Below are 24,140 nucleotides of genomic sequence, written 5' to 3' on the forward strand. Positions count from 1 at the left end.
TTCTTATACTTTATTGCAAAAGTTGTTTAAATCTTTCTTTAATATACTTTACCTAGTTTCTAAAGTACAGTATTTATATTAACAGATTGGATATATAACAAAAAATCACTCACCTTTTCGGTCTGCCATGGAATCAAAAAAGCACCAGGTAGCATCAGCACCAGAACCGCAACGAGTGAATGCTACATAATGAGAAGTCTCAATGCACACTACAGCAAAGAGTTCCATGTATACTCGAGGTATGGAGCCACAGTGATCCGCAAGCATCTAGACATTACAAGTGAAAACAGAAAAATATGATTATACAAAATACTTTTCCTATAAGTTATGATGAGAAGATACACACGATAGCAAGGGCACACGTAACAATGCAGCCTTGCTATGTCATGTTAAATTTTTAATGCTTAAGCTCCAGCTCCTAGGCCCTACCTCATAAACTTCAATTAACTGATGTTATGGTTTCCTTTAGCTATTGGTTTAATCATATCTACAGTTGAACTCAGTGTGGAGTTAGCTTTCAATGCTTTTCCTTCTAGTGCATTTCACTGGTTAGTAAGCCTCACAACGAAAAAAATTCCTTCATTTATTATATTTATCTGGCTATTTGTGTTTTCAGTTTCCATTTGTGTAACCTTCATACGACCCTGAATGGATGCCTTAGTCCCTATGTGAAAATACATATATGTTTTCTTACCACACTGTTTCACATCTTTTAATTTTAGTAAAAGTAAGTTACATTTTGGAGTAGCAGCTTTGGTAACAGTATGCCATTATTATGATATATAATTCATGAAAATGGTTCTTGAACAGGGAAAACTTGCAATTTAGTAGCTAGGGGAAACACAAAACGATACTAAATATATCATAGATTTAACACAATAAAACTAGTGCATTCAGTATCCATCAAAACTAACAAAATGTATGTCAAGCTACATTTGGTAAGTAAGTCACTATTGGCATCTAATTTCCTTTTCTAGAAACAGAATAATGGTACTGGATATAATTTACGAGAATTCAATGAAAATATAATCTAAACACAAATTATATTTGTAATATTTAATATAAATGCACTGAATAATAAAAACCAAAGAAATCAAATAATACATTTTTCTCCAGATAGGACAAGTTAGTATGGGAGGGCGAACTTGCCCCATTAGCCATTATATGTCTTAGTATACTTTGCATCACAGCAGTCCTAGCCAGTTTAAGCCTTCTCTCATATTTGTAATATAGCTAAATCAATTATTCTAATTAACTCCCAGAAAATGCTGATACTTATTCTACTATATTAAATATTATACTTTATGGTGAATCAATTTACTCTATGAGCACAACAAATCTACTTTTCTTATTTCCTCAGTCATGGATGCTATGATATGCCTTAGATTTTACTACACTCAGAATTTTGGTACACTGACCATGCGATCAGCACCTACTATCAATGAGCAGTTTGAGGCACCTGTGTAAAATATACTTATATTGTAGTTGGGAAAAATACAAATCCAGGAGTTTGAAAGTTACACATGAAGTAATATTTGAGTACCATTTAAGGCATGGGTGGCAATAATCTAAAGTAGTATGAATAAATTAAGATTAATTGTATAGAGGTAACTGAAAGAGTAACCAAAGGTTGAATAAGGTCACTGAAACAGTAATAAATTAGAAATCAGTGTGTGCCAAATCTAGCCTCTCTCATATGTGCAGGCATTGTGTCACAATAATGTGGCTGAAGAAATGATGACCAAACCAAAACTCAGAAGATGGAGAAGCAATGACGTTTCAGTCCGTCCTGGACCATTGTCAAGTAGTGTGATAGACCACCAACACAAGACTTGACAATGGTCTGGGACAGAGCAAAACATTGTTGTTTCTCCATTTTCTGAGTTGTGGTTTGGTCATCACCTCTCTCACATGGTCATTTTTATCCCAATAAAGAAGGCATTTCTGCACTATTAAACAGCACTGTACTGGTACTATCACAGTGATCCTGCAACACAGTGTACCTGAAAGTCTGGAGGAACTTTCAACTTGCGAGTGGATGTGTGGCTGCCTCTTTTCTTGTGGCTGTGAGCCTGCAAAGGTACAGGAAAAAACAAAACCAATAAATGTATGTTGCAATATGGAGAGGTTATTAGACATGCAAATTGTACCAAGACTCAGAGGAACACTACTTGAAAATAAAGGCTTCTCTTTAGACTATTGGTATGTTTATATTACTCTACTTGCCCATGGTACATCTAATTTCATACAAATGAACTACATGCATTATATTCTACAAACATATTGATTTTTATTATACTTTCTTCAAGACTACTTAGAAGTTTCTATATTACTTAACACTGTCATCTCATTGAATGACATTCTCCTCATTGCCTGGCTTGCCTGGCTTGCGCAACTTTGTCCATAACATACTCTGCACTTGCAATTAATACTTGCTAAGACATTGTCATCCTTCCCACACACTTGTTCGTTAGAGAACAAACCGCTTTCTTACATGACAGTCAAACAGGCTTTTTCATAATGGCCAACTGACAGGAACAAACTGGTAATGCAAAACTTCAAAAAAAAAAAAAATGAGACAATAAACCCTTCTATACCATTGACACCACTGCTTGGCACTTTGGAGAGTTCAAAGACAGCATCTTTCTCAAAAATTTACACCTCTGCCATTTAAGAAAATGCCAAGAATTAAAAACTAGCACTTGTTGAATAATTCCGATTGCTAATGTGACTGTCAAATAAGTAAACAATGCAGATGCTACCTGCTACAAGAGAGCACAAATATACAAGCCAACTGTGGCCTTTCTTAGGACAGTATTGCATGACATTACAAGTTACAGAGATGATAGAAGTAGTGATGCAAAATTAAGAGGATGACTATTAGTTAATTTAACACTTGCATCAGACTAGTAGAAGGAGAAAGGTTTAATGAAGAAGTACACCACTTTTAGCTACATAATACTTCATTGTATAAATACTGTACTGTATTCACTACAACACAAAAATAAACAAGATTGATACATATGTACCTGAGAACCTGTGTTCAACCAATAGATTACTTACTTTATCCATGCATTTGGCACAGAAGGCAATACTCTCAAGTCCTGAGCCACACTGTCCAAAGCACTCACGGCACTCGTACTCGGCTAACTTTCCACATATAATGCATTGACGCGGAGCTGCAGAGAAGAAAATTATGCAAGTACATAATATTAATTAAGCATACTGTATTGAAATTTAACGATATTCAAACCACACATCAGAAAATTATTTTCTTTTTCTCTTTATTCTTCCTTTTCTCTTTACTTACCTTTACTCTTATTCATTCCTTTCATCTTATTCTTACCCTTCATTTTATTATCTTCATGGTTCTCTTTCACTCTTCCCACCTTTCTTCTCACTCTCTTCCCTTATATTATCTACGCCTTCCACTCTCTTTTCATCACACAACTTAATAAAGGTCCAGGATGGACTAAAATGTCATTGTTTCTTCACTTTCTGATGTGTGGGTTGGTCAGCATATCTTCAGGTACGTTACTGTGACCCATCATCTTGAAATTTCAATTTCAATGTAACCAAGAAAATTTACAAGAAAATCATCTACTTAAAACATTTTTTGTGCCACAATAAATATATTTATAAGAGTTTTGTGTTCATTACCTGCAATAAAGCAACATTCTAACTAGTTCTGTAATTTGTTACAAAACTATTTTCTTTCAAATTACAGAATTACTTTTTGTAAAGTAATGATAATTACTGTACTGTACTTACACACACAGGTGACGCAGCTACTGAATACATCTTGTGCCGAGTACAAGTGCCTATAGCCCAATACAAATTACCAAGGAACTGTGAGTGTATAGTAAACTCAGGAGTTGAATGAACAAAATTAGACCCTAGAGAACTGGTCAGTTCAGAGAGTATAGAAACAAACAACTTGTATACATGAAGACGAGAATTCCTAACAAACACGAGCTCACAACACAACAAAAATAAGGTCTGCATATGAAAATTAATAAGGAGCACTGTACATGTAGTCTTACGAAGTGGACGAGTGCTTTGTGAAGGATTTGATGAAGTGTGGTGGTGCCAATTTTCTGTGAGCAAAGTGTTGTGTACAATAGTTAATGGACAAGTGAAACTGTTTAATATATATGCAGTATCTTAATCCTTCTTTTCATGATGGCTTCCTATTTTCTTTGTGCTGATGCCTCCCCTTCCTAGGAAAGTGTCAAATTGGATAAAAATGATACAAATTATCATAATAGTGCTAGTGAACACAAATTAAAACTGAATACAGTAAAAATAAAATTATGAAGTTTAACCAGCCAGATAATAGAATACAGTAATTATAAGTATGGGTATGCCATGTTAGGAACAGGATGTCTGTGGCTTGCTAAGGTACATTTGATACTGCAGTAAAGAAATATATTCAACACACAAAATGCAAACAAAACTTACAGTCCTCAATGACATCTGTAACATCAAGAACCATGGACGGCAAAATCCTTGGGTACATTTTGTAGTCTTTCCCAAAACGAGGCATTTGGATGATCAAACAGGACGGAACCTGTAAAATTTCAATCAATTAACATCTGCTCCAGGATTCAGGAATATGTGCTGAAAAGTACTGTACACTTATTTATTAACAATTCAAGCAATCATAATATATGACCATATTTATAAACTGTGCATAATATTACATTTACAACAGTATATTCTTACAGTTTTAAACATTAACAAAGCTAGTATAAGGTGTTATCTTTAGATATCTTGAGGTTATCTTGAGATGATTTCGGGGCTTTAGTGTCCCCGCGGCCCGGTCTTCAATCAGACCTCCACCCCCAGGAAGCAGCCCGTGACAGCTGACTAACACCCAGGTACCTATTTTACTGCTAGGTAACAGGGGGCATAGGGTGAAAGAAACTCTGCCCATTGTTTCTCGCCGGCGCCCGGGATCAACCCCGGGACCACAGGATCACAAGTCCAGCGTGCTGTCCGCTCGGCCAACCGGCTCCCTTTGCTTTGTGTTGAGCAAAGAAAAATGCTCCTTTCTGACCCAGATCCCTTGCATGGTTCCCGAGCCCAGGATCAACATGGTCCACCAGGGACTCTCTATGGCCCCACGCTCTCATGACTTTTATCCTTATCATGACAGGTTACTATGTAAGTGGTCCTGTCATGTTGCTAGGAAGGGGAAACAGTGGCGAGTCTAACTGAAAACAGCACCCGAGTGACTAACTCGTACTGATACAAATGAATAAATGATGATCTTCAAACACTCTATGCAGGCAATGATTACCAGTACAAAGAATACAAAAAATAATGCTCTGCAAATTACTAATTATTATAACAAAGATACATTAACCACAACCATCATTACAAAAGGGTCAGGGAAGCCAGCAACACCCACTTGAAGAGCAAACCACCAAAACATGCTTGGGAAGGAAGGGGACAACAAAGAGGGAAGGAAGGGGACACTAAAGAGGGAAGGAAGGGGACAACAAAGAGGGAAGGAAGGGGACAACAAAGAGGGAAGGAAGGGGACAACAAAAAGGAAAACAAATGCATCTGAGGTAATAGCCAAGAGGAAAACATCTCCCTATGCTCCAACACTATGTCAGAGCTAAAAACCTCTCGTACGCTACTTAAACCTCGTTCCCACAATAAAGCAGCACTACAGAAAATAAATAAACGAGGGCAACATATCTGAGCAGGAGAATGAAGAAGCCAGAGCCACAAGGAAGACAAAGCACTTGTTCATGTCAACCATACCACCAGGCACTAAAAGTGTTCCGAGAGTAGTGTAGCCCTGTTAACCCAAACTGCAGGCAAGAAAAACCCATCCACTTACCTGGAGGGAAATTAGGGCTCAAGCACAAACCCAAGCCAGGAAAACCCAATTCAACTGCCAAGCAACTGACTGAAACAAGGATTAGTACATAAAAACCACAAGCCAGCGAACACAGCAGCAGTACACCGATGAGGATGAATCAGCTATAAAAAGCTGGAAAAAACCAGGCTCTATAGGGAGAAAACTAAATACAGGAGACAGAAGCCCAGTTGAATCTCACTAAAAATCAAAGTAACAAGGGGCCCAAAAAACCAGGGGCCCCCATATCTCTTATAAAGGATAGAGCATATCAGCTTGAGAGAACAACCATGCTACTCATCAAAAGGAGACAAAATCAATAGTGAAAATCCAAAGGGGGTTCTAGACACTCGTCCAAATAATGACAATGTAAAATACCCAGACACAGGTCCTGTCCAGAAGGCATGGCCAGGAGAGGTGGCACAGCTCAGTGTACATACCAATCCACTAGGAAATCAAATGCTACTAAGGTAAATTTTAAGGCAGATATCTGCCAAAGCCTGATGATGCCAGACAGCCACACCCCATCTTGCATTGGTTCCATGGATCAACATCTTCATAGCCCGGTCTCTGACCACAAGGCAATTATTGCACATAGGCACCATTCCAAAGATCCACAACAGCTCACAGCCAAAAAATGCAATCGAGCAAGGACCAATTTAATGGGGCCAGCCAGCAGAAACTAGGGGGCAAACAAAACAGAGAACAATGCAAGAAAGCAAACTGGCAAAATGCCAAGGATGATCTAAGATGAAACCACCGGGAAAGATGAAGCCCTTGCAATTGGGCTTCATGTCAAGGAAAACAAGACAAAGGAAAAAGGACAAGGAAACAAGGAAAACAAAGACAAGGGACAAGGAAAAAAACAAAACCAACACTCTAGAGCACAGATTGGGAATATAACCTGCATTGAATGAAATAAAATACCTCTTTCTAGGGTAGGGCCCTCAGTAGCTCCTTGCTGCTAGCTGCACCGAGATGGTATATTTACTATCATAAATACACAAGTAAACGTCTGTATTTTATAGCTAGCATTCTTCAGCACTGACATTAAACCTTTTGAACGTACTGTTTATGACTTACTTGCTTCAATTTGATATCCGAAGTGAGGAAAGACTGGTCAAACAGAGTCTGAACAGATGGCAGGTTGAGTTTTTCATCTTTATCAACAAAAAGCTGGTAATGATAAGCTTCTTGGCCAGAGGATAATTGAAGAAGGGGCTCAGCCTGCAGAATCTGGGCCAACAGGGAGTGCAAGAATTCCTCAGGATCTGCAGTAAAGAAGGTTGGGAACTTGATGCCAGTCAATGGTGGACAGTCGGTTCATGGGGGTATTCCCACTCCACAGATGTATCTGCCCTGAGATATAGGCACTTGTGTGGCTTAAATGCATAATGTATATACAGTATGTTATAAAAACTAATTTTGACATAGCAAACAAATTCAATTCATCATTAGCTTATTTGTAAATACTATACTGTATTTTATAATTTAGCCGGCATGAAATTATTTACTCTTGCTGGTTTGATCTTACCAAATTTAAATACAAATTCCATTTTGTATCTCTAATGTAAAAAAAATTTCACTACATTACAAAAGAACCACTGTAGTTTCCTAATAGGCATTCGGTCATGTGGTCCGATTCACACTGGCATTTTTATTGTCAAAGTTGTGCATCACTGTGGTAAGCACACGTGTTCTGCCATGCCTAATCTTCTACTGTGAATATAATGATTAACATCTCTATACTCCACTTGAGATATGTTTTACCTTTTCAACATCCAGATTGGCAGACAGGCTAAACCATTATAAATTGTACTGTGACCATCAACTATCATTCCAGGTCTCACTGTTAGGAAAATAGCATTTATTCATCATTGTGATTTATCCTTATTTTATCCTTATATCCTTATCCTTATTATTTATCCTATCCTTATTGACAGGGTTGGAGAAAGATGATGAAATAGTGTTCTCATTGCCTGCCCCCTAACAGAACATGAGGACATGTGTCCAAGATCACAAAATACCCATGTACAAAAAAGAAGGAACTATTTCTTCTGTAGGAGAGTAGTTGGGATGGAACAACCTTCAGGAAAAAGTTACATGCACCAAACCTACTACGAGTTTTAGGTCTAGATTTTATAAAATATATGACGATAAGCAAGATGGGGCACCATCATGTTTATGTATTTGCTTTTGTACTTGCATATCCATTTTCTTAGTACTATACCTACATACATACTTACCCTACCTTCCCCACTCCCTCCACTACCTTCTCTCGCTCTCTCTCCCCCCCCACCCCTTCTCTTCCTCCTACACCAGATCCCACCCAGTACTCAGTACCTCCCCCCCCCCAATGCTGGCAGCTTCCCGAACACATGACAGAATAACAATGGAAAGCATTAAAATCCGAAACACTATTATCCAATAAAATGTCAAATGTGAATAAATTTAACAAAAAAATAACTGAAAACATAAACTCATATGTAACAGCAATAATTGAAACTAAAATACCTGAAATATTAACAAAAGCAATTTTCCCAGATATCAGGTAACAAGACGAAAAAGAAAGCAGAAGGGAGGAATGGGAGTAGTGTTGCTGATCAAGAGAGATTACAAATTTTGAAGTGATCAGTACAGAGAAGGAACCCAATTAAGAAGATTATATTGCAGAAACCATTTCAGTGGAATGAGATCAAATTATTGTGGCAGTGATTTACAATCTCCCAAAGAATCCCAGAAGACCCAGGCACACACTTAAAAATACAAACAGAATTTGAGTATCATCCAAAGAGTGGCTGAAACATCCTTTACATTGGAGCAAAGCTAATAATGGGAAATTTCAGTCATGGACAAATTGACTAGGAAACAACATATGCATTAGGGGAAGAGACATAGAATGTGAATGCAATATTTCATGGTGAAACACACACAAAGGGCAAAGATCAATCCGCAAGGCTAGACTTGGTCACTCTTTCCTTCACAGCCCATATATGTCCTTGCCACTTGTCCTTTCTTATCGTCTATTCATTCATAACAAGCATCACACTCAATTTCTCACTAAGGGTTACTATCTGTTTATGATACAAGCTTGTCCAATAAAACAACTTTTACATCCTCCCTCTCTCTACTTTGGAATGCAATTTAAATTTTTTTACCAAAAGCATATACTTGGCTAATTTTCTATCTACACTGCATTGACAGGGAAAGTAAATAAATACCTCAAGGTACACATACATATTAATCTTTCATTTGTAATTTTAATATACTGTAGTATGAAAAATATAATCTGTTACCAATTAAGGCATTTTTTTACATTACAATAAATGATGGAAAAGGATAAAATACAAAAGCCAGCGACTTGCTCCTACTGTAGATAAATACTTGCTAGCTCATCTATTAATGATATTTTTGTATTTTTTGTATTTGTGCAAAGCAGTTCATCCACAATATAACATCATATTTGATAAAACTGGTCATAATTAAGAATTAGAAAAATTAAAACAAACCTTTTTCTTCTGTGGTAAGACCACGTACGGAAGACAGATGATCTAGCATGGTGCGAAGTTTCATGATGCGATCTGCTCGCACAAAGAGGTTTGCCCTAAGAGGGTTGACAATCTCTTCTCTTAAAACACGTTGGACTTCATGATACTCCTTAATGTCATGAGCAGTTGGTGGTCGAAACAGCAAGTTGTCAAATACGCTGTTTGGCACAAAAAGACTGTTGGTAAGCTTTTCGCTCAATATCTGTTTACATGAACACATGATGAGAGCGACACTCATGGAATAAGTCTTTCCTGTAATTGTTGCCAAAAACGGTTTTAAAGCTTCCACTGGTTTTGGCATACACTAACATCTTAAATTGGAATCCATTCATCTACCACTCTGTTTGCAAAATGAGAATATACAGTTTTATAGGAACTTTGTATTTTTTTAGTTTGAATTACTGTATGGAATAGATTAAGTGACAGGGGTACTGTATGCCAAAAACCATTATAAACTTCAAAACTTTATAAGACAATGATTATAAGGCAGACAGGACACTAATAATGTAGCTCTCATTATGTAATTACACTTAGGTAATTAAACATGAAACACATTTAACCACTAGACAGCGGTTATCGTTGATTCACAGGGTAATATGGTTATCGTCATACAGTACTATGATTTAAACAATTATTGTCTGGATTTGACATGTATGATGCAAATACCTGTAGGTATATAATAGCCCTCTGTGGATGTAATTGAGTTTACCTTGACCCATGAAAAAAAATCCTGCTATCATTTCATTGTTACATTACTAGGTGAATGTGCTTATAGTCATGAATGTTACTAGGGGAATGTGGTCATCATCATCATTGTATAAAATTCCATCATAATTACATGATATATATATACCAAAGATGTTCATATAATTTCCACAACTCCATATGGTTGTAATGAGGTATACCAGGTAATCCAATCATCAATCAAACTATTATCATGCATTACAGTATCCACTCAATTTAATGACCTACATGGGGCTATGTCCAAGTCGTTAAATCCAGAGTTCCACTAAATCCAGAGGTACAGTATTGAAATGTCAGCAACTTTTTAGTCAACTTAGGGAGAGCAATAGGATGGATGGTGGGTGGGCAGGACAAGTTGTCATTCAGTTTGGTAGGGCAAGTCCTATTATTTGTGTCAATCAATGGTACCTGGGAGTTAGACAGCTGCTACGGGCTGCTTCCTGGGGATGTGTATAACAAAATGGAGGCCTGGTCAAGGACCGGGCCGCAGGGACGCTAAGCCCCAAAATCATCTCAAAATAACCTCAAGATAACTAAGATGGTCATCAGGAAGTCATACCAAGATGCTGCTGCTTGTTTTGACAATAGGCAGCAAACACAGTTGAACAAAAAGTTCAATGTGTATAGAAAACACCTCGATGTTATGTAGGATACAATCTAAGGAACTGTCCTGGAATTTACAGGTGGTCATGGGTGAGGTTTGGCATGAGGTGCACGACTAGGACTCCCTCCTACTCTTTCCCTGCTTCACCTGACTTCAGCCCAACAGTTGCCATGTACAATTTAATGTGATATTTCTAAGTGTTGCAAAATATTGCAAAATACTTTTGCAATACATTTCTAAATGTTGCAAAAACCTAAATCTAAATTTAAGAATTGTTAAAAATTTAGGAATTTTACCTTGTAAAAGCAAACATGCTAAATAGGGTAGCATCAAGGTAGCAAGAGTTCTGATGGCCCTGGATCCCCCGATTCTTGCCAAACATCGCCCGAACTTCATCAGGAGTTGACAACGGTGCTACACTTCCTCCTACTGGCTGACAGTCCATACTGCCAAATGCTGAGAGTGGATAAATTATAAAACAATATATGAAGCAAATTTAAAACAAAGTCTGACACTAAATGATTGTTTCCACAAATGGAAACAATTACCTGATTAAAAATGTTGTCAACGTCAACCACCAGTTGTGAATGAGAATAAACTATTAAGCAGACATTATGTTCGGACCAATTGAGTCTTCCCTAACACAACACTTACTTTACACTAAACAATTTATTGCAATTATTTAATAAATAATAAACAATAAAAATTACTAAATACAGTACAGTGTATAAGCTATTAAATATATTTAAAAAAAAAAGTGTAACCATAAATAATTACAGTACCTGAGTAGCAGAGATAAGTGTTATTTATCCTCACAGCAACCCAACCCATGCCAGTGGTGTTAGTAAGGCTCAACATGCATACACAGTACACTTTATCAGAATCAAGCAAATCATCATTGTTATTGAAATCAATCAATAACATCAAATTAAGTAGGGATTAATGTTGTCAGTCAAAATAAACTAATAATTTGAGGAAGAAAAATACGGGTAGAAGAGCAAGCAAAACACCGAGTCATGTGGGGATCAAATACAGATTTATAACTACTGTAGTAATAAAGCTTTAGAAAATCCCCCTCAAGCCCAGTAAAGTGATTACTCAAAATACAACAGAAAAGTAGAATGTTGAGAGTCTTTAAATACCTCCAGAAGATTTCCCTGGAAGAAAGAAAAGGCTTTGAGTTTTAATGAAAAACCTCTCTCAGAGATGGATATTTGATTGCTTCCTAAGATATGATTAACTATGGCATTTGGCCAACATCAGTAAGACAAGGCAATATTGTCACATCATTGCTACTGGGAACAAATGATTCATGGAGTGTCTTACTGGTGTAAAGTAGCAGTGGAGAATATTCAGTCCATCTTAAAATGATCTCCAATAAGGTCAAAACACATAAATGCAATACATATCAAGCCTTGAAAGGCACCACAAGTAACCACCAATGGAAAGTTCTCAGTAACTAACAATTTAGCAGCCTGACTGCACAGTTCAGCTCATACCAGATGGCAGTACCTCACCAAAAACAGGGTTCCATCACCCAAGCCACCCCCACACACCTCCAGAACAAAACTGCACACAGGTTAAGTGGAGCAGCAGGCAACAGGAAGAGAACAGGAGAAACCTTGAGTCCTCACTTTAAGAGCATTTCATATAGTGTATACAGTATTGAATCTAAGAGCCATATTTCTAAGATATCTCACTTACGAGATCTCTCTCTTTGTACAGGTGCATGAATTACAAAAGAAAGACTAAATTGTATACAGACATGTATAATGAAGCTGTAATAAACTATCACAATAAAGAGAATGGGAAACCAATAAGCTAACAAACCAGACTTGAATGACAATTTAATTTTTAGCCAAAAATTTCGTGGTAAGGGCGCCTGACAGCCGAGTGGATAGCACTTCGAATTCGTAGTCCTGAGGTTCCGGGTTCGATCCCCAGTGGAGGCGGAGACAAATGGGCAAAAAGTTTCTTTCACCCTGATGCCTGTGTTAACTAGCAGTAAATAGGTACCTGGGAGTTTGACAGCGGACATTATTATTGGAACCAGCGACAAAACGCTGTGAACTGCCTCAATGACTCTAGAAATGGGCATAGCATGCCCACCCATCTTGAGCAGGAGTCCAAGGGGCACAATCCCTACAGAGCCTATGATGGATGCAGGCAAAAAAATTAAGTCACATAACTGTGCACTACAGAGATATATATAAAAATCCTCATGAAGGACAACAAAGCACTCTTGAGGAGGTTCTAATGAATCATCTAGAACAATCTCACGAGGCCTCCTTAACTTTCGCCATTCAATTTTGGTCACTGTATTACAGAGTGCACATCGGTATCCTTCACAAAATCTAATGTAGGATTACCAGGCTGATTCCCAGGATTTGGGATCATTCATACAAGGAGAGGCGAAGGATATTTGGTCTGCATTTCCTGTAGAAGCATAGGGTGAGGGTAAACAAGAGATATCAACAGAGGAGATATGAGCAAGGCCTTCAAACTATTAGGAACCCAAAATAATGACTAAGTTGTAGAAGATCAAATTCAAAAGGATATGGAGAAGTACCAGCTTGACAATTGGGTGGTCGATGAATGGAATAGGCTGCATGCCAATGTCATTTAAGCAAATGGTGTAGCTTTAAAAAAGGCTGGATAGATATTCCACATGGGACAGAGAGGTTGAATCTAGATGGGCACTGCTCTGAATGGGCAGCCTGGCATGTTTTGGTGATTTCTACTTCTTATGTTTTTTAAGTGGCCATCCTGATGACCTCAATTATTGTCTGAAGAAAGTATTGAGTGATTTGTTTCTGCTTTTTCCTTTTATGGAGTGGCTACTCTGGTGAAGGACTGAGAGTACTCTCCTTTGGCTTCCCTTACAAATCATACGATAAGACAATTGGAAAAGGTACTTGCTGGAGGTATGAAAGGTACCGAGGGCCTGGTATCTATCCAGTCCAAGGGTGGATCCTGGCTGCTAGCTCAGAGAGCAACCAGTTCAAGCTCAGATAAAAATCAGAATAAATTTTTTTTTGATAATCCCTAGTACAGTACAGTACAGTACAGTACAGTACAGTACAGTACAGTACAGTACAGTACAGTACAGTACAGTACCGTACAGTACAGTAATTACTAATTTTTTAAACTTAATAAACCACCATAAGGAAGATCAGCTTCATTGAAGATTTTATAAAGTATATCCTGTTTTCAATGAAAGGAATCCTTATTGGATATACATATACACACACAAAATCATTCACTGTAAGCCAAAACTATAATTATTTACAACATTTTATGAATTACAGAAGACGAATATTTCCAAAAAATCCTTGCTTCACTCCTACAACCAGAGAAGATACAACAAAAGTTTCCTTAGTCAAATTAAAATTTGCAATAACAAATTTTTTAAAGCCATAAACTCAAATTCAATTAGAGGAAAAGGGGAGGGATATTACTGTAAAAATTTTCCCAAATGGATAGCATGATCACTAAATGTGTAGAGATGAGGTACCTATTCACTACGGGGGTCACTATTCACAACATATAAACCCCTGAATTATACTGTTAACAGATAAAAATAGGCATGTAGTATAAATGAAATACTGGACTGACAAGCCATATAAGTTACCGTACTCACCTAAACTAGCTCTTGGGTTAGATGATATGGACTCGAGGAAACGGCTATCTTTATGACACATGCGTAGTGGGACAAACAATGCTTTCCCAGCTGGACATGTGAAATATCTCTTGCCACTGAAGGTTCCGTCTGATAAACCATCCTCTGCGTCCTCCTGTAAAGTGTTGTACAGTATTCTTAATACAAATATTAGAAAGAATTTCTTCAGTGTCAGAATAGTTAACAAATGGTGAAGGTAGACTTCATATACAGTTTCCAATGTAGATATGACAGAACCCAATAGGATTAGGAACCTGTACACCAGTTGTCAACTGTCAGGCTGGACCAGAGAGCCGAAGTTCAACCTCTGCAAGAACCATTAGACGAGTGCATGCCAATGATAGTCTGATGTAATGTAATCAACTAGATGTCATGGCAGTATTCACATCTTAGTGAATTACCATGCTGTACTCACATTACCCAGCTTACTTTTGTCAACATTTACTCATACACACATCACTACTTCTTTGAAGACTAATAAGTAACAACATTCAATAATCTTGGCTGCAAACCATGAAAGACCATACCATTATCATAACCTTAGCACTGGAACACACTTACCATCTCCACACCAGCAACTTTCCTTCCTTCCTTCTTGTCTCCAGGAACAGTACCAATCCATCTGATCACACCAAACCTGAAAAATATATGGCATAGTTGGCAAGCAGCTAAACAGTGGTAATGCCATTGTACATGTGAATACTGTATACTGTATACCTAAAATACAATGCATATTAGTCACTTGGCAAGCATATACAGTACCTAACTTAACACTTTATCAATAGTACTGTAGTTTAACTGTTACTCTCATCTACAAATATTTTTGTATCATTTTTGTAAATAAAGGTTATCAATATAAATATATTTGTATACAATTCCCAGAGTGTTTATTATGCATGCCTTGCCTTCAATGTAAGGAAGGGACCTTTCATATTATGTTTTAATGTTCGAAAAGCTTTTAAATGCGTCTTGGGGAAAAGTGGGATTTGAATCTCGCCATGAGCAGTCGCATATTTACGATGGGTGAACTGTTTCCCTGTAAATAGAGGTAAGCAATGGCCCTAGTTTATATATATAAACAGATACCTGTATAAGTATATTTTTTTGATTGGAAAACATTATCAAAATATGTGTTAAATGCAGAAATCCAGTCTGAACCTTTATAAGAAGTTATACAAAATATAATGTGAAATTAACAAAATCGGAATGTTTTGGTGGGAATGACAAGGTGGCAGTCGGGCATTGTGTGAGGCCAGAGTGTCAAGTGTGAATGGTCGAGTCCAAGCTCAAGGTTTCTGTAGCAATCATGTCACCATTGGTGGTTTATCTTCCCCAGAACCCTAAGAATCTGTCAGTATGGTTAGTGTGGTGCTAAATATTTATTATAACTCTGGAATATCTTTCTGTTGTACATTTAAGTGTAGGGTTGATATCCAAGTTGGTACCTGGCAAGTGTTCCGGTTTCTTGCCGTGTGTTCAGTTCTGGTTCTTATAAATATCACTGTGACCCAATGAGTTTTGTTATTTAAGAACTAATTTTCATAAATTTTACAAATTATGTTCTTTGTATATAGCTGTACAATTTGGAAAGAATAAATTTTAAAATTTTAATTATATTTTGAGTTACAGATTTTCAAAAGTGCAGTTTTGTTAGTAGGATAATGAGTCATTCAACAATTTATTTTTCCATCAACTTTTAGAATGTTACTTTAGACTGTATTCTACTAGTTAAATTCAATTTCTTTTAAATTGGTTAGATACTCTATAATCTTGGAATTGTTTAAAGTTGTAATTTTTTTCCATTTCCTTTCGGGTTTCAATGCTTAATTAAACTTGGGTGGAGATTCATCTTATAAGTTAGATTTTGTAAATACCATTTCATAAGAATCAGATGTTTTTTATTGTTACCCATATGAATGAATATGATTCGGGCCCCTTTAAAAAGTCAAAATGGGTCAAAAACATTAATATGAATTCATTTTCATTACACGGAGATTCGGGTTACAGTACCACAATCTGAATTACCATACTCTTAAAGTACTGGTTAGGAACTAGCACTATTAAGAGATACTGTGGAAAAGATAACAATTATTATTATTATGTTGGAATTTTGGTCCAGGGTCAATCACCGATATGACTGAAATGAATTTCCATAAAATATACTTACCTAGGAACTTCCTTGATGACCACCTCAACCAGTGAACCAGTGTCTAAGTCTTCTTCAGTGCCCTCCACGCTGCCCTCAGGGGTTTCATAAACGCTGCCGTCTCCATCAGACACAACCTCTAACTGGTCAATCCCTAAAATTATCTTTAAATTTAAGTACCATAAAGAAAATAGCATATTTCTTAAAAGTACACCAACAACTATAAATTTATGATATATTTTGAGCATTGTTTTTTTGGTTATTATTTTGATGTTATGTATATGCATTGTAAGTACTGTATTCAGGAGATGAGTTTTCCCAACCAAAATTTAGAAAACTGCTTGCCTGATGCAGTTGTATACAATATTAAACATAATTACTAATGATATCAATTTTGTTCCTACATATAATTAAAGATTCATCATCAAGCTACAAATTTTGTCAAGAGAACTACCTGTTCTCTTGAAGAGCAAAGCTTACAGTCACCAAAATGGCAACATAAGATATATCCATTGTACAATGATGCAAAACTACATTATATTTTTACCATGAAGAGATAAATGATACAAGGGATTGACAGGCATCTCTGAATCACCAAGTCCTACAATTGGAGAATTTTGTTCAATATCGTTGTTTATTTGTGTCGGCCGGCCACTCATTCCAGAAGATTTCCATTTATTGTTCTTTTTATCTAAATTGCGATTTAAAATTTTACTCTTGTCCCGTTGACGAGACTTATGATCATGCAGTGTCTCCTGCAAAAAAGAAAAAAATTATTTATTTTTTATATACAGAGGACAGAGATTAGAGAGCTGTCTTAGTTTATGGTCAAAAGTAATTTTAAGGCAATCCAAAGGGTTGGAAACCAGAGGAGCATATATCCAAGAATCAGAAAGCAAAACTTCGGCCTTCTGAAAGTAATCCACACAATCAAGAACAACCACTGAATTGCCTTTGTCAGAAGGAAGGATAACAACAGCATTGTTAATTTTCAGGAAAGAAAGGACAAACTGACAGTGACAAGGAAGGTGGTGATTTTTAGAAAACTCCGTCAAGAGCAGGAATTAGGCACCCCCCTCCCCCCCCCCCCCAGCAGGTACAAGGTTCAAAAAGTATTAGAGTTAGAATAGTGAAACAGATCAAGAGAACTAACGAGATCAATGCCACAGTGCGGGCCAGGCAAAGTAGCAAAATAGCAAGACAAAGACATTACCCCAGTCTGGTAACACTCTGCCTCAGGCCTCCCATTAAACCTAATCCCAGTCTAGTAACTCTGTCTACTCATGCAATGTCAGTAATCTATATATTGCATGTTTTATTTTATTTTATTTATAGTTCTTTTAAAATATAGTTGTGTTTCCACTAAATTTTTAACATTCACAAACCCTACTCTTTCTTTTTTCTTAAACTCTCCAAGATTTCTACTTAATGCTGTATCTCTTCTTGTATTCCCCTCATCCTCCTTATCTTTCAAATAACTTCAACGCATTTCTAATATTTTTTTATTCTAGTCAAGTTAAAAAACTTATTGATACTCACCTTATTACATGATATCATATTTTTTGAAGTGGTGTAGGTCATGTGAGGAGCCAGCTCCCAGTCCTTCTCAGAGTACGGTGGTGGCGGCCCACTGCCTCGCTGACCAGATGCTGAGAGCTGCTCATAAGCTAGGATGTGAAAAGGTGTCATGCTTGACATGTCGCTGCCAAGTTGACTGTCGTTCTGTAAAAATCAAGCACTGACATTAATATCCCTTTTGATCACAAAGAAATTATAATGGCATGCTATATGAATGAGAAAATCATTTTGGGGTAATGGGACGATTTGAACCAGCATTCTGGCGATTTCTAGACACCTGCCTTGATCCACTTGGCCACAATAGGACAAAGCCAACCAGTCCATAAACAACATATTTTTATTATTCCCATCTTCCTCTGTAATGTCTTTAAATGCTATAGTCAACATTATAATCCAACTGTCAAGTCACCTGGTGTTAGAATCATCTGAGGCACTCATTCCATACTTATCTTAAATGCCAAATAATAATGACTAATTATGTGTTTTGACTGTGACTGTGTTTTTAAGGTTCCTCATCTATACACATCAAATCCTGACTTAATCCATCATAATTATAGCTTTCTGAATATCAAGAACTGACAGTTTTCTATAACCAGACATGTAAAAAAAATTTTAAGTTATTGTTTCCTCTTAAATATTACTCAGATTTGTAAATATAAAGGTAATATATTAAAATACAGTAGCTAAACAAATCTTTTTTTTAATTTTATGCTACACTTAGATGCAGTTTTGTTAATCTAGGAAAGGATGATGAGAAGAACAGCCAATGACTGGTGACTTTACCCTGTCTCGGACATGAAAGGAAATGAACTTGAATTCTCATATTTAATATAATCATAACAACATTGCAGACAAAATGGAAAAGAAATTGTGAATGGACAATCCTTTTTTAATGATATACTGAAATTTATTATAATCTGTACAACTAAAAAGATGCAACACAATACGTAAGCTTTTAATTTCTGCATCACTAACTATTGTACTTACTTTTGATATTAGATGTGCGGGCCGCTTTCCACTTGAATTACGTCCACTTGGATCTGCTCCAAAAGCCTCTTTACCAAGAACATCCTCAGCTTTCATAAGATTTGTTAAGGGCATCAGAGAAGCATGATTTATTTTAGCCTCAAACAACAACTTTCCACCGACTCTGTGGTTGTCTTCACCTACAGGATTATCCTACAGAAGAAAATGTATCGCACTGTAAACTTGATATTCCTGCATTTGCAACTGATGTCGTTCTCTACATAAGCAAATTCAGTATAGTTTAATAATATTTATTTATATATATATATATATATATATATATATATATATATATATATATATATATATATATATATATATATATATGTGTGTACTTTTATTTTTTAAATTTAAAGCAACTGGGGAGTTGTTAATGGATATGTAAATTCTGTTGGTGAAATGGTTTGATTCTGATGCATATTATTCAAACCATCTGATTTGATTTTTAAATATTTACCATAAAAGGTTTATTGATTAATAAAATCATAACAAGAGCAAGACAAGGAATTAAATGTTTTAAATTAACTGTAACTCACAAATTCCACTCCAACCATCCATGATCCGGACTCGTTCATTCCTGGCAACTTCCCAGTCCACTGTACTACACCAAACTCGGGGTAATCCTCACTCAGCCACACTACGCGGTCCCCAACACTAACGCTGCACTCCTCACTTCCACCTGCCATTGTCATTATTCCCAAGGATGGGAGAATTATCATACTTTATTATCATAATGGTAACAGAGGATTTTCTTTAGATAAACCTTTGCTTAAACATAATAGTTTTACACCAAACACATGGAGCAGTCAAGATAGCTCAGAAATAACAATTTAACTGCATATAACAAGACTTTTCCGAATAGTATACTGTACTCTGTTACTCCAAGGCAGCTGGGACTTTTTCCCCATCTCTGCTGAATTATAATAGTATCAGGAAGACAAAATACAATATTCAATCCAGTTAGGAATGTAGAAAGAACAGTGCATTATATCAGCTCAAAAGCATTTCTATGCACAGTTTGGCATCAAAGAGATTGTGAAAGCTACATCAAAGCAAACTGTTGAACAGCCCAATAGGCAACTACCAACACCACAACAAAAGAATTCATGTCGACGCTGCTACATCCTCAATGCCAGGATATGAAAAATCACAACCAAGCAAAAGATGACTACACAGAAAGAGCAGGATTAAGAGCAACCAAATATAATGCCCAGAAAAGTGTTTTTCATATATTGTACACTCGTCTCAAAGCTTAATCTCCAAGGTACAGTACTTTATACAACTCTGTTTCTTCCCTAGGCAAGAGCCTGCATGAGTCCGGGCTGCAAAATACTAGTATAATCTGAAGCTAAGGGGAAAAAATGCGGCAGATAGTAACCACATCACCCTGGTATCCCGTGTCAGTCCCAATCATACTAAGTTTTGAAAAAGTAGGAGATGCAGCCTTCAACTTTTATAAGAAATCTGAAGAAACCTGGCGAAATCAACACACAATCCCAAAGTAGTAAGCAAGATTGAAGCCTAAATGAGCCAGTTGTCGAAGTAAACCAAGATGCTCAAAAACGAATCTAGGCTGGATCCTATACTACAGTCTTGTACCACATCACATTAACCATAGTTGATAATGGACCTGCCACAAAGCCCCAAGCCAAGGAGCTCCTGATTTTCCCTGAAAAAACTACTCCAATTGGTTACTTAAACAAATATTAAAAAATCTGTCAACATGGCACAATACCCATATACACTACTGCATAGTTTTCAATAACAAGATGTATGGTATGTGCTGTTATGCATCATGTAGTACAATCCTAAGTAATTCTGTGTTACAATATTGAAAATAAATCAATCAAAGCTTCCATGGCTCACCACCCCTTCAGCCTGGTCTCTATCAAGTCTTCAATTAAAAATTCATTATAAAATGCTACCCAAATCCAGTATCATCCAACAGCTATAGGGGTCATCACATGTTAAGGTAAACTGTGACAGGAATCAGTTGATGGATAAAATGATACAGTATATAATAAACACTGTAAATCTTAACAAAAACTGCTTTAATAAAAATGCTTTCCATGGATGCAAATCCTCTAAAACAATTCAAGATACAGTACCATGTTCTGCTTGCGACAAACTTCAAGCAATCTCACTAAAAATGTTTGAGATACAGTATTAAGTTCAAAATCTCAACACGGAAGGAAATTACCGGGAAGTTGCCAAATTTCCCAATGAAGCTAAAGAAGTGTGTGGGGTGGTGTTACACATCCTATATTCAATACAGCACACTATATACTAAAACACACATGCTTAAAGTTTGAAGTGAATCTGTTAATCATTCTTTAAATAGTGCCTGTTAAATGATGGAAGAGAGCAAAATAAATGTAGTATTAAATAAGTAAACTAGCTAAATACCATAAGTAATTTTAACTCCTAAACATTTCACCAACCTTTTCCTCCACTAGTATGAACTTTCCGGCGTCCACCTTCCATCCTGTCCAGATGTTCTGTACTACATAGATCTGAAAGTGAGGCAATATATCTAATATAAATTGGAAATACACACAAATAAAGCAGTCCATGCACTTTACAGTGCTAAGGTTTATCACCGACTAATTTCTTTGCATCTGCAGCAGTCTGCCAAGTAATGAATTCCTACGATGCAAACAAGTAGCAGATGCACCACATGGTTGTCATTTACCTTCCTGGACTAACTATATGTGCTTGTATTTGGCATCGACTGGAGCAAGTTAGTCTCGGAACTTTAATATCTAGGATCTGTTCTCTAACCATTTGACCATGATGTCTGTTGTTGCACACAAACAATGAAAATTTCCCAATAGCCACACACTGGGAACTAGTAGGCAGCTGATCACATCTTAGCTATGAACCGACATTACAAATCACTATACAACTGAGACTATTTGCCTATGCCTTTCAAGAGTGACCATTTTCAGGCATTTCAAACATAAATACAAAATCATATTACAATTCACATCAAATGTGCTCTTTTGATCTTTCAAGGAAGAAGGGTATACAATGCAGAGACATCTGATAAGATTTTTTATAACTTCTACAATATAATACAAATAATCTTCAAACCTTACAAGAAAAAAGAAAAGATCCTAGCATAAGTATACTTAATACATGAGAGAAGTCAATGGAGGAACCCCACACAGGTGGAAATATCAAAACCAAAAGAAAATGGAATCACATTAAGCAAAATAGTGTTAATAACCAAACTCCAGCCAGTAAACAATTCCATGCATTACCCTATCATTTGACTATACTCACAAGTGCTGCAACTTCCCAAGCTGAACAACCTGAAAGTAAAACAATACTATAAAAATATTTTTGGGGGATGACAAGCGGTAAAATACATGTGCACATTCAGTACGTACACATCGACAAGTTAGCCATGCTTATTAAACTGGAGTTTTAGGTATTGTACACACAAAATAATTATTACAATACGGCAATTATTACACATGGACTTTTATCTACATTAGTTTATGACAACAATAATTTACTACAATATACAGTACTGTATATTATCACTGACATTGGCTTCTTACAGTAAATGTTACAATGCATGCTGCACATGGATCACTATAGTGACACTGTACATTGTTGATACCAATTAATTAAAGTGATTAAGTTTATATAAGCAGTATCCAGCATTAAATTAAAGATCCACCAAGAAAACATTTACATGTAAACAATATGTTTCTATTGTTTAAAAAGCAATATCAAATGTGCTCATTTGATCAGCATCAAGTGTTAATCTTAAATCATCCTTGCAAATAATAAGTCAAATTTAAATGTAGCAATGCCACTGAAGCCCTGAGTGACCAGAGCTTCTACCTGGTGGTGGTCAGGCACATCACAGTTAGGATGTTGACGCCACAATACCGATTGTCTTGTCACCTCATAGAACAGAATTTTCTTTAACCTGTTGCTTATTCTACTGTTGTTAGACTTTGTTGTGGCTTTTTTGTTTTTGGGTTGATCTCTGACCCCAAGCTCTCCTCACCTTGTAGAGAGTCAGTGTCTGGCCCTGGTTCTTGGTAGGCAAGAGTGCATCTCAGAAGCTTGATGTATGTATGTATGTATGTATGTATGTATGTATGTATGTATGTATGTATGTATGTATGTATGTATGTATGTATGTGTGTGTGTGTGTGTGAGGCAAGGGTGGGCATCAGAGGTTTGGTGCATCTTTATATGGCATGGCCATGCTAGTACCTAGCTCAATATTTCTTGGGAAGCCCTCCAAGAAATATTGAGTTTACAGTATAAAAAACACAAATACACAGAAAGCAAATACTTCACAGTACCAGTACTTGCTATAAAAGACACAAATGCAACAAAAACATGATTTTGCATAATTTACAAATACTGTAAAAATAAATATCTTAATAAAAACCAAATGAACACAAGACTTTTAGCATATTATATTGTCAACAACAATAGCAGATGAAATGAAGTAATAGTTAATCAATAACATACATAATGAAAGTGAGGTAAATTGTCTTTAATACTGACATTTTTTGCATTATACAGCTCAAACTTTTTCTCTAGGGTTGGGAGGCCCAACCCACATTAGTGTCAAATAGGAGAACAATGAATGATCACATATCAGGGTAACATTAGCACTAGAACTAGAGATTAAGATTCAGAAATGTTTCTTTCAGAGGGTATCGTTTAAACTAATAACAGCTAGGAACCTATAGTTCCTAGGCTGTATAATGGTCGCAGTTTACTAACCTCATATTCTGTAAGTACAGTATCTTGACAGATACTGAATATGAATTAATGTAGACCCTTGTTACATGCTGTTACCTCTTTCCTCATGTATATAAATTAACTAATTTCTCTCATAAATTAAGTAGTGCATAGCAAGGTAAGGTTTTTTTGGTTTGACTGTACCTGTATTGTAATATAATTTTAAA

General features: G+C 36.4%; 1 protein-coding gene across 8 annotated transcripts in view; it reads right to left on the reverse strand.

Annotated features, from left to right (window-relative positions):
* Positions 1-24,140, reverse strand: part of CYLD (ubiquitin carboxyl-terminal hydrolase CYLD) — a 29,531-nt gene that overhangs the window by 4,648 nt on the left and 743 nt on the right. For 3 of the 8 annotated variants that reach the window (XM_045726589.2, XM_045726591.2, XM_045726593.2), the window contains exons 2-18: positions 22,483-22,511; positions 21,639-21,710; positions 19,734-19,876; positions 19,159-19,350; positions 18,133-18,315; positions 17,141-17,348; positions 16,615-16,747; positions 15,009-15,084; positions 14,409-14,562; positions 11,911-11,925; positions 11,065-11,224; positions 9,382-9,578; positions 6,956-7,143; positions 4,462-4,570; positions 3,064-3,179; positions 2,004-2,072; positions 114-267 (exon numbers count right to left, since the gene is read on the reverse strand). In XM_045726589.2, coding sequence (XP_045582545.1) covers positions 114-267; positions 2,004-2,072; positions 3,064-3,179; positions 4,462-4,570; positions 6,956-7,143; positions 9,382-9,578; positions 11,065-11,224; positions 11,911-11,925; positions 14,409-14,562; positions 15,009-15,084; positions 16,615-16,747; positions 17,141-17,348; positions 18,133-18,315; positions 19,159-19,350; positions 19,734-19,876; positions 21,639-21,710; positions 22,483-22,511 — 2,198 coding nt within the window. The remainder of the gene's footprint in view (positions 1-113; positions 268-2,003; positions 2,073-3,063; positions 3,180-4,461; positions 4,571-6,955; positions 7,144-9,381; positions 9,579-11,064; positions 11,225-11,910; positions 11,926-14,408; positions 14,563-15,008; positions 15,085-16,614; positions 16,748-17,140; positions 17,349-18,132; positions 18,316-19,158; positions 19,351-19,733; positions 19,877-21,638; positions 21,711-22,482; positions 22,512-24,140) is intronic. The other 5 variants (XM_045726596.2, XM_045726594.2, XM_045726597.2 and 2 more) reach the window with 2 other exon arrangements.

This window comes from Procambarus clarkii, chromosome 88 (assembly GCF_040958095.1).
Source record: "Procambarus clarkii isolate CNS0578487 chromosome 88, FALCON_Pclarkii_2.0, whole genome shotgun sequence".
Taxonomy (NCBI): Eukaryota; Metazoa; Arthropoda; class Malacostraca; order Decapoda; family Cambaridae; genus Procambarus; species Procambarus clarkii.